Here is a 12,213-nt window from a genome sequence, read left to right as displayed (position 1 = left end):
ACTCATAGGGAAATCACGGTCTACAGAGATTGATAATGTCAAAAGCAAATGGAATTGTGAATCAGATATGTCTTGAGATCCTGATACAATGAAAGTAGAACACATTGTACCTGTTAGCCCTAAGTTGGACACTTCAGGCCCCACCTGCCTAACATAGATGGGAAGGGAAAAGGAGGACAATTTGACCCAGTAGTGCTTTGTATATCCTACAATGAGAGAAAGAAAACATTTGTATTCCACTTTTGTGGAATTAGATGTCATTAGATGTCATTAGAAACGGGGATTGTGCCGGAGGATTGGTGTATTGCTCATGTGGTTCCATTGTTTAAAAAGGGTTCTAGAAGTAAGCCTAGCAATTATAGACCTGTCAGTTTGACATCAGTGGTGGGTAAATTAATGGAAAGTATTCTTAGAGATAGTATTTATAATTATCTGGTTAGACAGGATCTGATTAGGAGTAGCCAGCATGGATTTGTGCGTGGAAGGTCATGTTTGACAAACCTTATTGAATGTTTTGAAGAAGTTACGAGGAATGTTGACAAGGGTAAGGCAGTGGATGTAGTCTATATGGACTTCAGCAAGGCCTTTGACAAAGTTCCACATGGAAGGTTAGTTAAGAAGGTTCAGTCGTTAGGTATTAATGCTGGAGTAATAAAATGGATTCAACAGTGGCTAGATGGGAGATGCCAGAGAGTAGTGGTGGATAATTGTTTATCAGGATGGAGGCCGGTGACTAGCGGGGTGCCTCAGGGATCTGTTTTGGGCCCAATGTTGTTTGTAATATACATAAATGATCTGGATAATGGGGTGGTAAATTGGATTAGTAAGTATGCTGATGATACTAAGGTAGGAGGTGTTGTGGATAATGAGGTGGGTTTTCAAAGCTTGCAGGGAGATTTATGCCGGTTAGGAGAATGGGCTGAATGTTGGCAGATGGAGTTTAATGCTGAGAAGTGTGAGGTTCTACATTTTGGCAGGAATAATCCAAATAGAACATACAGGGTAAATGGTAGGGCATTGAGGAATGCAGTGGAACAGAGAGATCTAGGAATAACAGTGCATAGTTCCCTGAAGGTGGAGTCTCATGTAGATAGGGTGGTGAAGAAGGCTTTTGGAACGCTGGCCTTTATAAATCAGAGCATTGAGTACAGAAGTTGGGATGTAATGTTAAAATTGTACAAGGCATTGGTAAGGCCAAATTTGGAATATTGTGTACAGTTCTGGTCACCGAATTATAGGAAAGATATCAATAAATTAGAGAGAGTGCAGAGACGATTTACTAGGATGTTACCTGGGTTTCAGCACTTAAGTTACAGAGAAAGGTTGAACAAGTTAGGTCTCCATTCATTGGAGCGTAGAAGGTTGAGGGGGGATTTGATCGAGGTATTTAAAATGTTGAGAGGGTTAGATAGAGTTGACGTGAATAGGCTGTTTCCATTGAGAGTAGGGGAGATTCAAACGAGAGGACATGATTTGAGAGTTAGGGGGCAAAAGTTTAAGGGAAACACGAGGGGGTATTTCTTTACTCAGAGAGTGATAGCTGTGTGGAATGAGCTTCCTGTAGAAGTAGTAGAGGCCAGTTCAGTTGTGTCATTTAAGGTAAAATTGGATAGGTATATGGACAGGAAAGGAGTGGAGGGTTATGGGCTGAGTGCGGGTAGGTGGGACTAGGTGAGATTAAGAGTTCGGCACGGACTAGGAGGGCCAAGATGGCCTGTTTCCGTGCTGTGATTGTTATATGGTTATATGTTATATGGTTTTCCTGCCCTTTCTAAACTTCTGAGGTGCAGCCTCTTTACAACCAAGTAATCCAGTTAACATTATGATTATTAATAATGTAATAGATTAATAATTCATGTTTTAAAAGCATCAGCATTAAATGTCAGCTGTTAAATTCCAGCAGCCACCTCACAGGTCTGGGCTGGGATCTCTTGACGAGCTTGGGGGCATTGAATACATTTCTGAAACTTCAATATGGAGTTGCAGTCGAGCAACCAAATCCATGCCAAACTTTTTGCTCTTCTGCACTGATTGTTTATCACAGTTATTGCATATTGATGAAAGGCAGAACTAAGAACATAGAACAGTGAAGCAAAGTATGGACCCTTCTGCTATAATTTTGTACCGACCTTTGAACCTACTCTAAGGTCAATCTAACCCTTCCCTCTCACACAGCCCTCCAGTTTTCTTTTATCCACGTGACTATCTGAGAGTCTCTTAAGGGTCCCTAATGTATCTTCCTCTGCCAAAAAAGGGGATCTTCATCTGCACTTCTGGACAGAACCACAGGGATGGGGCCAAATTTCAGCCCATGGGACAAGTAGGAACACATGTGAAATGTGGGCCAAATTTTGTGCCTGTCAGTCCAAGTAGCCCAGGTCTCTATGGACAGTGGGGTGGGGTAGAAACATGTTGTTCTGCTAGAGAGGGACAGTCAGAAAGCTCAGAGGTCAACACATGAAGGATGTGGTGTGGTGTGATCTTGTGGTTCCCTCAGATCCCTATCAACCATCACAGAGGATCACAACGTTAGCCATCTCCGTCTAGTTTTCCAAGAACCTCATAGATCGGGAGAGGAAGTCAGAGTTCCGACAGACTCCTTTTGCCGCCGCAGGTTAATCGGCAGCCACTGCAGGGGAAGATCCACCTTCACCCTTCTGGGAAAGGCTAAGGGCAGTGCAGTTACAAGACCATAAGACATAGGATCAGAATTAGGCCATCTGGCCCATCGAGTCTGCTCTGCCATTCAATCATGGCTGATCCTTTTTTTTTCTCCTCCTCAACCCCAGTTGCCAGACTTCTCCCCATAGTCTTTGATGCCATGTCCAATCAAGAACCTATCAATCTCTGCCTTAAATACACCCAACAACCTGGCCTCCACAGCTGCCTGTGGCAACAAATTCCACAAATTCACCACCCTTTGGCTAAAGAAATTTCTCCGCATCTCAGTTTTGAAAGGGCGCCTTCTATCCTGACGCTGTGCCCTCTTGTCCTAGACTTTCCCACCATGGGAAACATCCTTTCCACATCTACTCTGTCTAGACCTTTCAACATTCTAAAGGTTTCAATGAGATCCCCCTCATCCTTCTGAATTCCAGTGAGTAAAGACCCAGAGCCATCAAACGTTCCTCGTATGATAACCCTTTCATTCCTGGAATCATCCTTGTGAACCTCCTCTGGACCCTCTCCAATGCCAGCACATCTTTTCTAAGATGAAGGGCCCAAAACTGTTCAGAATACTCCAGGTGAGGCCTCACCAGTGCCTTAAAAAGCCTCAGCATCACATCCTTGTTCTTATATTCTTGTTGAATCAGGGGTCTGTCGTGTTGGCTTTCTCCTCCATTCCCTGAGCATTCTTCAATGATGAAATTCTCTCCATTGGCTCCAGGCCTTGTGGAGTTAAGTCTGAAGTCATTGGCAGCCTTTTGCACATCTGTAAGCTATAAAATGTATGCAGTAATGAAACACTGCTTGAAATTTGAGCTTGAATCAGCTTAATCACAAGAATATGCTGAGTGCAATCATATTCTAAGGTCTGAATCCTGAACTCACTGAGGAATTGGAAAATAAATGCAGCTGATTATGTCAAGAGACTCCCTGTAAGAGCAGTGATCATGTGACTAGCCTGCTCTGCCAAGCCAACAATAGCCAGATGATTTGCAACATAATATGAGCAAGTATTTCCATCTTCATTATCAAGTTATCATCTGCATGGAGAGATCTTCCAACTCAGTTCATGTTTGTGCTTTTTTGCACTTTAGTGTATAGAAATAGAGTAATTGAATCATAGAACACTACAGCACAGAAACAGGCCCTTCAGCCCATCTAGTCCAACTAGATTATTATTCTGCCTAGTTCCATTGAACTGCACCCAGACCACTGGACTCCATACCCCTCCTATCCATGTACCTATCCAAATTTCCCTTAGATATTGAAAGCAAACCTGCATCCACCACTTCTGCTGGCACCTCACTCCACACTCTCACCACCCTTGGAGTGAAGAAGTACCCCCTCATGTTCCCCTTAAATACTTCACCTTTCACCCTTAACCTATGACCTCGAGTTCTAATCTCACCCAGCCTCAGTGGAAAAGCACTGCTTGCATTTACCGTCTCTACCACTCGTAATTTTGCATGCCTCAATCAAATCTCCCCTCATTCTCCTACATTGTTCAAAATCCAGAAGGAATAAAGAACTGTTCTCAAACTGAATGCAGTTCTGATCTGACTGCATAGATCTCACAGTGTTCTTTAATTAAGGAAACCTTAACATTGAATAGAATGTAATGGAATTGTCATGTATGAGGTCAGCAGGATCCAAGGTTTAGATGGTGCATTCTTTTATATTCCACCCAATTAACCTCACATTCAATACTACTGGTGTAAAAGGACAATTCACCTGAGACAAAGGGTACCAGCCTTGAGTGAGCACCAAAAGATGATGACTTGACTGAGCAGTAGATAGCCGAATTGCTGAGAATTAGCTGAGATAAGAAGAGAATCCAGTGGTGCTGTGGTCTGACCTCCCGATCTCTAGATTACACAGGAAGCCCCATGCTTAGACAAACCTCGATGTCAGTTTTTTGAATCAGTACTGACTTGACAGGAAGTTAGCATTTGTTTATGAGACAGCCCTTTGCTGGCAAGCATACAGTATAGAAAACAGCTGAAAGTAATCGGCAGGCAGAGGAAGAGACACTTGAACTGATCTTGTGTATGCGAACAACATCAGATTTAAGAAGTTAAAACAATCAGACAGTTGAGCTGGAGAGCCTACCAGAGAAAATTCTGATTTGGACTATTTCAGTTAGAACAAGAATGCAATTAGTAATGGGATTGATGTAAAAGGGTTTTTTAACACTGGGCACGGACTTGGTGGGCTGTGTTTCTGTGTTGTAGCACTCACTGGCGATTTGGTTGTCATGACTACCTGTGACCAGTAATGGCGAGTAGGTTTGCCCCATGAAAATGTTGCCCCCTCTACACCTCACATAGTTGAAGTAAGGAATGCTCACGTGTCATTTCCAGCTGAATAGAAATAATGAAATCATTTAAGAAACATCTGAGTTTTTAATATGGAAACTTCTGTGTGGGGCTTCTGAGAATTGTAACCGGAGAACTTTGCAAGCTTTATGTGTGATTAATCGCTGTCTCCAACAGTTTATCATTTGAGAAGCTCCACAGGAAGGTTGCAGGCTGAGAAAATGTGGCAGCTTTTTTTGGGAACCCAAGCAGAATCAGGTTTATTATTACTGTCTTATACAACATGAAATGTGTCCTTTAGTGGCAGCAGTACAGTGCAAAGACAAAATTACTATAATTTGAAACTTAAATAAACAAAGAAGCAGTATAAGTTGAGTATTCCTTATCCGAAATTCCAAAGTCTGAAAACCTCCAAAAACCGAAATTATTTTTGAGCATCGACATGACGTCGCAAATGGAAAATTCCACACGACGCCGGGACGATTCCCAGGCAAAGCTCAGGTCTCTGCGCAGCTGAGACAGCTCTGAGAAGTGACCTCACACATGCAATGAACAGAAGTTAATGAAAAATAGAAAAACACAGCATAAAGTGAAAAATGAAAACTCATCTGTATTGCGTCAGAGTGCACACACGCTACTTAACGGTATGCTAATTGTGAAATAAACAAAGGTCCATCACAACGGACTAAAAATTGGAGGCAATTGTGAACAGTCAGCAGGCTGGTTGCGAAATTTAAGAAAAGGCACGGCATTAACTTTTTAAAGATAAAAATAGTTTGCAGATAAAGCATCTACTGATCATGAAACAGCAGAGAGATTCATTGATAAATTTGCGAAGATTATTGCTGATGAAAATCTAACACCAGAACAAATTTACAATACTAATTTTTTGTACTTTCCATAAAACCTGAAAAAAAAAGTAACATACAAATACAGTGTACTGTGTGACCTTCTAATCAAAACACGACATTGTAGGTGGGGTCTGAAAGCCTGCCATTGCTTGTTGTTCAACAGCTGATTCAGGTATTCGACCGATTCTGCTGTTCTGTTTGTGTTACCCTGCATACATTATATTTTCATTATATTAATGGTATGTAATAATTTTTACCGATTAGTACATATTTGTGATGAACAATGTAAGACAAGGACTGCTTACTTGTAGCATATGAGGTCAGAGTCCAAAACGATGGCGATCCCAAGCTATCTTATTATATATTCCAAAATCCCACAAAATCTGGCCCCAACCATTTTGAATGAGGCATACTCAGCATGTAATAGGGCATTTAAATATTCCAAAATAGAGCACCTCTCAGGAAGAGGGAAATGCCAGTGAGCAGTCACAAAGTTACAGAATCATACAGCACTATAGGAAGTGTAGCATTATACAGCATTATAGGAAGGATGGGGAAGCTATGGAGAGGGTGCAGTGGAGATTTACCAGGATGTTGCCTGGTTTGGAGAACAAGTCATATGAAGCAAGGTTAGCAGAGCTGGGACTTTTCTCTTTGGAGCGTAGAAGAATGAGAGGGGACTTGATAGAGGTCTACAAGGTTATGAGAGGCATAGATAGGGTGGACAGTCAGTACCTGTTTCCCAGGGCACCAATAGCAAACACCAGAGGACATATGTACAAAATTAAGGGAGGGAGGTTTAGGGGAGACTTCAGAGGTAATTTTTTTACACAGAGGGTTGTGAGTGCCTGGAATGACTTGCCAGGGATGGTAGTGGAGGCTAAAACATTAGGGGTATTTAAGAGCCTCTTGGACAAGCACATGGATGAAAGAAAAATAGAGGGTTATGGGGTAGTGTGGGTTTAGTACTTTTTTTTAAGGATTATATGGGTCAGCACAACATGGAGGGCTGAAGGGCCTGTACTGTGCTGTAATGTTCTATGGTTCTATGGTTCTATAGCTTAGCCCTTCAGCCCATCAAGTCTGTGCCAACCATTCAGACTAATCTTACAGTAATCCCAGTGTTAATTCTCTCCACGTTCCCAGCAGCTTCCCCCAGATTCTATATACAATGACAAACCAGAGGCAATTTACAGTGACCAATTAACGGTCAGCCTGCACACCTTTGGGATAGGGGAGAGGAACAAGCACGTGAAAGTAACTCGCGTGGTCAGAGAGAGTACATGCAAACTGCACACAAGCAGGGCCTGAGGTCAGGGTTCAATCCTGTCGCTGGTACTGTGAAGCAAAGGCTTTATGACCTTTTCCAGCTATCACCTCCCAGCTTCTCACTTCATCCTCCCTCCCTCACCCACCCATTTCCCCCCTCACCAGGCTCTGCATATCATCTGCCAGTTGGTACACCTCCCCCCCCCCCGACACCTTCTTATTATGGCTCCCCCCCCCCCACCCTTTCTTTCTAGTCTCCAGTACTGATGAAGGGTCTCAGCCTGAAACATCAACTGTTTATTCCCCTCCATAAACGCTGCCTGACCAGCTGAACTCCTCCATTTTGTGTGTGCTGCTCTACCGGCTGTGGGTGTACAGTTACAGAGTGTTGAAATTCTATTTTATCTATCCAGTTTTTTAATGAATATTCATGTTGTCTTCTTGAATCAAATCCTAAAAATGCTTAATTTTCCAAAATAATGTGAAACGTATTTCAGTGAATCTTTTTTCACAATAGCCATATTATACACATGTGAGATTCCATCGTTTGTAAGGGATCTCCCATGTTTCCAGCATTTGGCCATGTAATATTACACGGAATGCGCTCTTGGGCCCATCGTTTGTAGCTTTGGCACAGGAGATTCTGCAGATGCTGGAAATCCAGTGCAACACACACAAAATGTTGTAGGAACTCAGCAAGTCAGGTAGTGTCTATGGAGAGGAATGAAGAACCAATGTTTCAGCCAAGACTCTTCATCAGGCTTTGTGATCATATCTCGACTCCATTCTATCCCCCTGGGTTCAGTCCCTTCTGTAACATCTCTTCTGCTCCAGATGATCTCAGTAACTTTCACTACCTGGCCCAGATTGCCTCACTTTCACCGTGGATGTCCAGTCCCTATACACTTCCATCCCCCATCAAAAATACCTTAAAGCTCTCCGTTTCTTTCTCAATAAAAGACTCAACCAGCTTCCCTCCACTACCACCCTCGTCCATCTGACAGAATTAGTCATCGCCCTCAACAACTTCTCTTTTTACTGCTCTTACTTTCTCCAGACTAGAGGATTAGCCATGGACACCCATACAGGCCCCAGCTTTGCCTGCCTCTTCATTGGCTACGTACAACAGTCCATGTTCACAAACCTTCCACAGTGATACTCCCCAACTCCTACTCCACCACCCTGACAACTGCATTGGTGCTGCTTCATGCACCCATGCTGAGCTCATCAATTTAATCAACTTTGCCTCCAACTTCCACCCGACTTTTCAATTCACTTGGTCTATTTTTGACACCTCTTTCCCCTTTCTCAATCTCTCTGTCTCCATCGCTAGAGACAAATTGTCTACTGACATCTTTTATAAACCTGCCGATCCCCACGGTTATCGTGATTATACCTCTTCCCACCCCGTCTCCTGTAAGAATGCTATGCCCTTTTCTCATTTCCTTCAACTTCACCGCAGCTGGTCGTTGGACAATGTTCTCCTTTCCAGGACCTCAGAGATGACCCCCTTCTTCAAAGAATGGAGTTCCCCTTCCTCCACCATTGTTGTTGCCCTCACCTGCATTTCCTCCATTTCCCAAATATCCCACCACTTCAACAGTGACAGAGTTCCTTCTTGTCCTTACCCACCACCCCATGAGACTCTGCATCCAACACATCGTTCCCCGCAATTTCCGCCATCTCCAAAGGGATCCTATTATTAAACCCACCCTTACCTCCTCTCATTCCACTTTCTGCTCCCTCCGTGACTCCCTTTCCCATTCATCCTTCCCCTCTAATCTCCCACTTACCCCTGCAAGCGGACAAAGTGCTACACTGGCCCATACGCCTCCTCCCTCACCTCCATTCAGGACGCCAAACAGCCCTTCCAGCTGAGGCATCAATTCATCTGAGAATCTGCTGGGGTCATCTCGTGTGCCCAGAGCTCCTGATACGACCTCCTCCGCCTTGGTGAGACCGTTGTAAATTGGGGACCACTTTGTTGGGCACCTGGACCCCTTCCGCCAAACATTTTAATTCTCATTCCCACTGCCATTCCAGCACGTTAAGCTGAGGCCACCCTCAGGGTGGAGGAGCCAACACGTTATGTTCCATCTGGCTGGCTCTCCTCCAACCTGAGGCATGACTATCAATTTCTCCTTCCAGTTAAAAAAAACTTCTCTCCCCCTCCCCTCTTCTTTAACTCCCTTCCCTGGACTTATCTCTTCTCACCTTACCCAACTCCTCCCCCTGGGTCTCCTCTCCTATCAAATTACTTCTTCTCCATCGCTTTAACTTTCTTTCCCTCCGGGCTTCAGCTATCAGCTTCTAGCCCCCCCCCCCCCCCCTCATTTTTTATTCTGGCGTCTTCCCCCTTCCTTTTCAGTCCTGAAGAAGGGTCTCGGCCCAAAACGTTGACTGTTTATTCATTTCCATAGATGCTGCCTGACCTGAGTTCTTCCAGCATTTTGCTGATGTTGCTTTGGATTTCCAAACTTTCTCGTGTTTTTTTTTTCACTATCAGTGGTTAGTCGATTGAGAGCAGAAAATACAGGAGCTGAAACGGAGAGAAAAAGAGTTCTGTCAGAATTCCCACTCCTCCAATGCTAGCAGCAGGGTAGTAATAACCCTAAAAATACTGCCACCTTTGGGGGGGAAATGTAATTGTAAATAAATATACCGGATAATGATAGAGAATTTCCTGCGTTCCAAAGAAACAGCAGGCTGTGATGACAGTATCTAGCGCCCTCTACTGGCAATGATAAATGCAGCTTACATCTGTTGCCTTTTCATTCGATTTCAATCTGTTTCTTACGCATTTTGCAGGATTTCCTGAGCGTGTACTTCTTAGAGTATGAGTGCAACATCAAAACATTTGCCATAAACCCAGAGACAACTGCAGAGAAGCTGTCCAAACAGTGTGCTGAGAAGTTTGGGGTCTCAGAATCCGAGGACTACTGCATACACCTTGTAGTGGAGGAGAAGAGCATGCAACTGGCTGCTAACGCCGTCCCTCACCATCTCAAGTCCATTCTTCGGAAGATGCAGCCACAAAAAGACCACTACTTCATATACAAGCAGGCAAATCAGGCAGAAGAGACTGAAAACCCACCCATAAGAGACCTCCCACCCTTCTGACGTCTCTTTCGTTGACAATTGACCATGGTTCCTTCCTTCCACACATCACAAGAATCAAACCGGAGGCTGGAAATCTGAAAGGGGGTCGGCAAATGCTCCTAGTTCAGCAAGCACCTGAGGGAAAATGTGAAACCACATTTCAGCTCTGATTTTCATCAGAACTTCCATATATTCGCCTCCGTGTTAGTGTAGGACTTACCATTTCAGTTTTCAATATCCTGGACTATTTCTAAATCAGGTTTATTTATACATTTTATAACCAATGTAAATACAATCTTATTTCTTTTTGTATCTCTTAACACCATTATTATAAATGGAAACTTGCAAAAGGGATCTTTGGTGCATTTGTCAGATTTGAATGTATCAAGATATATTGAAAGTACAGAGATTAGATCTTGTTTTATGGTTTTGTGAAGTATTGTGGTACCAGCCAGCGTGGAAAATGACAAATGGAACGAGATAGCTATCTGTGGCTTTCGAGGATGCCCACCCCTTGTTAGAAGAGGATGGACAAGCAGTGAGGAGTAATGAACTAGCCTCACACTGAGGCACAGAAAGGACATTGGTTTGTACTGGTCTGATAATCTTACAACAGCTCCATGTCTTTAAATTGAGCAGGAGGGTGTGATAAAGAACAAGGCCAGAGAATTCAACAATGACAACATCTAGCAGAGTTAACGAAACAAAAATATTAACAAAGTTTGGTCGGAGGTCTAGGTCATTAGAAGTGAGAAGAGGTTTTACGATGCAGAACAGAGGGAGGGGGAAATAAAGAACAAAAAAGGCCAATGATAGGGGAACTCAGAAGAGATTAAATAATTCCAGTTCTGATCCAAACCTGCCGAATATTTTCTCTATATTATTTGAGTTTAAGTGACAAATAGAAATGAAAGTGGGAGGGAGAGAGTGGAAATAAAAGGTCACTTTGGAGGATATGTAAATGAAGGGTAATCACTACACAAAATTGCAAAACCATTCTTAGACCATAAAACCATAAGACATGGGAGCAGAATTAGGCCATTCAGCCCATTGAGTCTACTCCTCTATTCCATTATGGTTGATATGTTATCCCTCTCAATCCCACTTTCCTATCTTCTCCATGGCGAATCAAGAACTTATCGACCTCCACTCTAAGTACACCCAATAACCTGGCCTCTGTAGCCAGCTGTGGCAATGAATTCCACAGCTTCACCACCCTCTGGCTAAAGAACTTCCTCCTCATCGCTCTTCTAAACGGACGTCCCTCTATTCTGAGGCGGTGCCCTCTGGTCCTAGACTCCTACAGTTCTTCGTCTTTCTAAGTTCTTTGTCTTGCTTAGCTGCAGACCACGAATTATAAAGGTGATCCAAGGTAGTTAAATCAAATAGAGAGTTAATGCAAATTGTTCAGTCTTTATTTCTCATTAATAGAACACAGGGTATTGTATAAAGGCAGCAACAGTGACAGGAAGACATAGCAATATATTGCAATGCCCAAAATGCTAACAAAAATTGTTATAATCACTCTGTTAATAAGAATGCTCTTACTTCTGCTCAATGTGGTAATAACATTTCCCTAAAGATAGTGAAGCTCTGCCCTCTGCACAGTTTCCCTCGGCTTGTTAGCCAAAGGTTGGTTATTGTTCCGTGGGATCCAAATGACCAGTTCAGAATTAGAATCAAGTTTAATATCACGGGCGTGTGTCGAGAAATTTGTTAACCTTATGGCAGCAGTACAATGAAATAAATAAATAGAGAGAAAAAATGAATTACAGTAATTATATATATGCAATTTGCACAAAAATACTGGAGGAACTCAGCAGGCCTGAGTTTTTGTATGTGTTGCTTGGATTTCCGGCATCTACAGATTTTCTCTTGTTTGTATATGCAATTCAGCTCTCTGCTTCCACTTATAGCAATGAGCAAGTGTACTTTTCCCTCAATCGAGCGGTCCATTGTCCAATGGTTGCTGTACACTAAATTGTCAGCATTCACTTATTTAATATCCGCGG

The 12,213-nt window shown here is 43.0% G+C and overlaps 1 protein-coding gene across 2 annotated transcripts in view; it reads left to right on the top strand.

Moving 5' to 3' along the window:
• Positions 1-11,970, top strand: part of rin3 (Ras and Rab interactor 3) — a 110,823-nt gene extending 98,853 nt beyond the window's left edge. For both annotated transcript variants that reach the window (XM_073039496.1, XM_073039495.1), the window contains one exon: positions 9,911-11,970. In XM_073039496.1, coding sequence (XP_072895597.1) covers positions 9,911-10,222 — 312 coding nt within the window. In that variant the 3' untranslated portion in view covers positions 10,223-11,970. The remainder of the gene's footprint in view (positions 1-9,910) is intronic.
• Positions 11,971-12,213: the final 243 nt, after the last annotated feature.

The sequence above is a fragment of the Hemitrygon akajei genome, chromosome 3 (assembly GCF_048418815.1).
Source record: "Hemitrygon akajei chromosome 3, sHemAka1.3, whole genome shotgun sequence".
NCBI classification, from domain to species: Eukaryota; Metazoa; Chordata; class Chondrichthyes; order Myliobatiformes; family Dasyatidae; genus Hemitrygon; species Hemitrygon akajei.
Note: the sequence above shows the minus strand (reverse complement) of the source record. Positions and strands in the feature narration are given on the sequence as shown.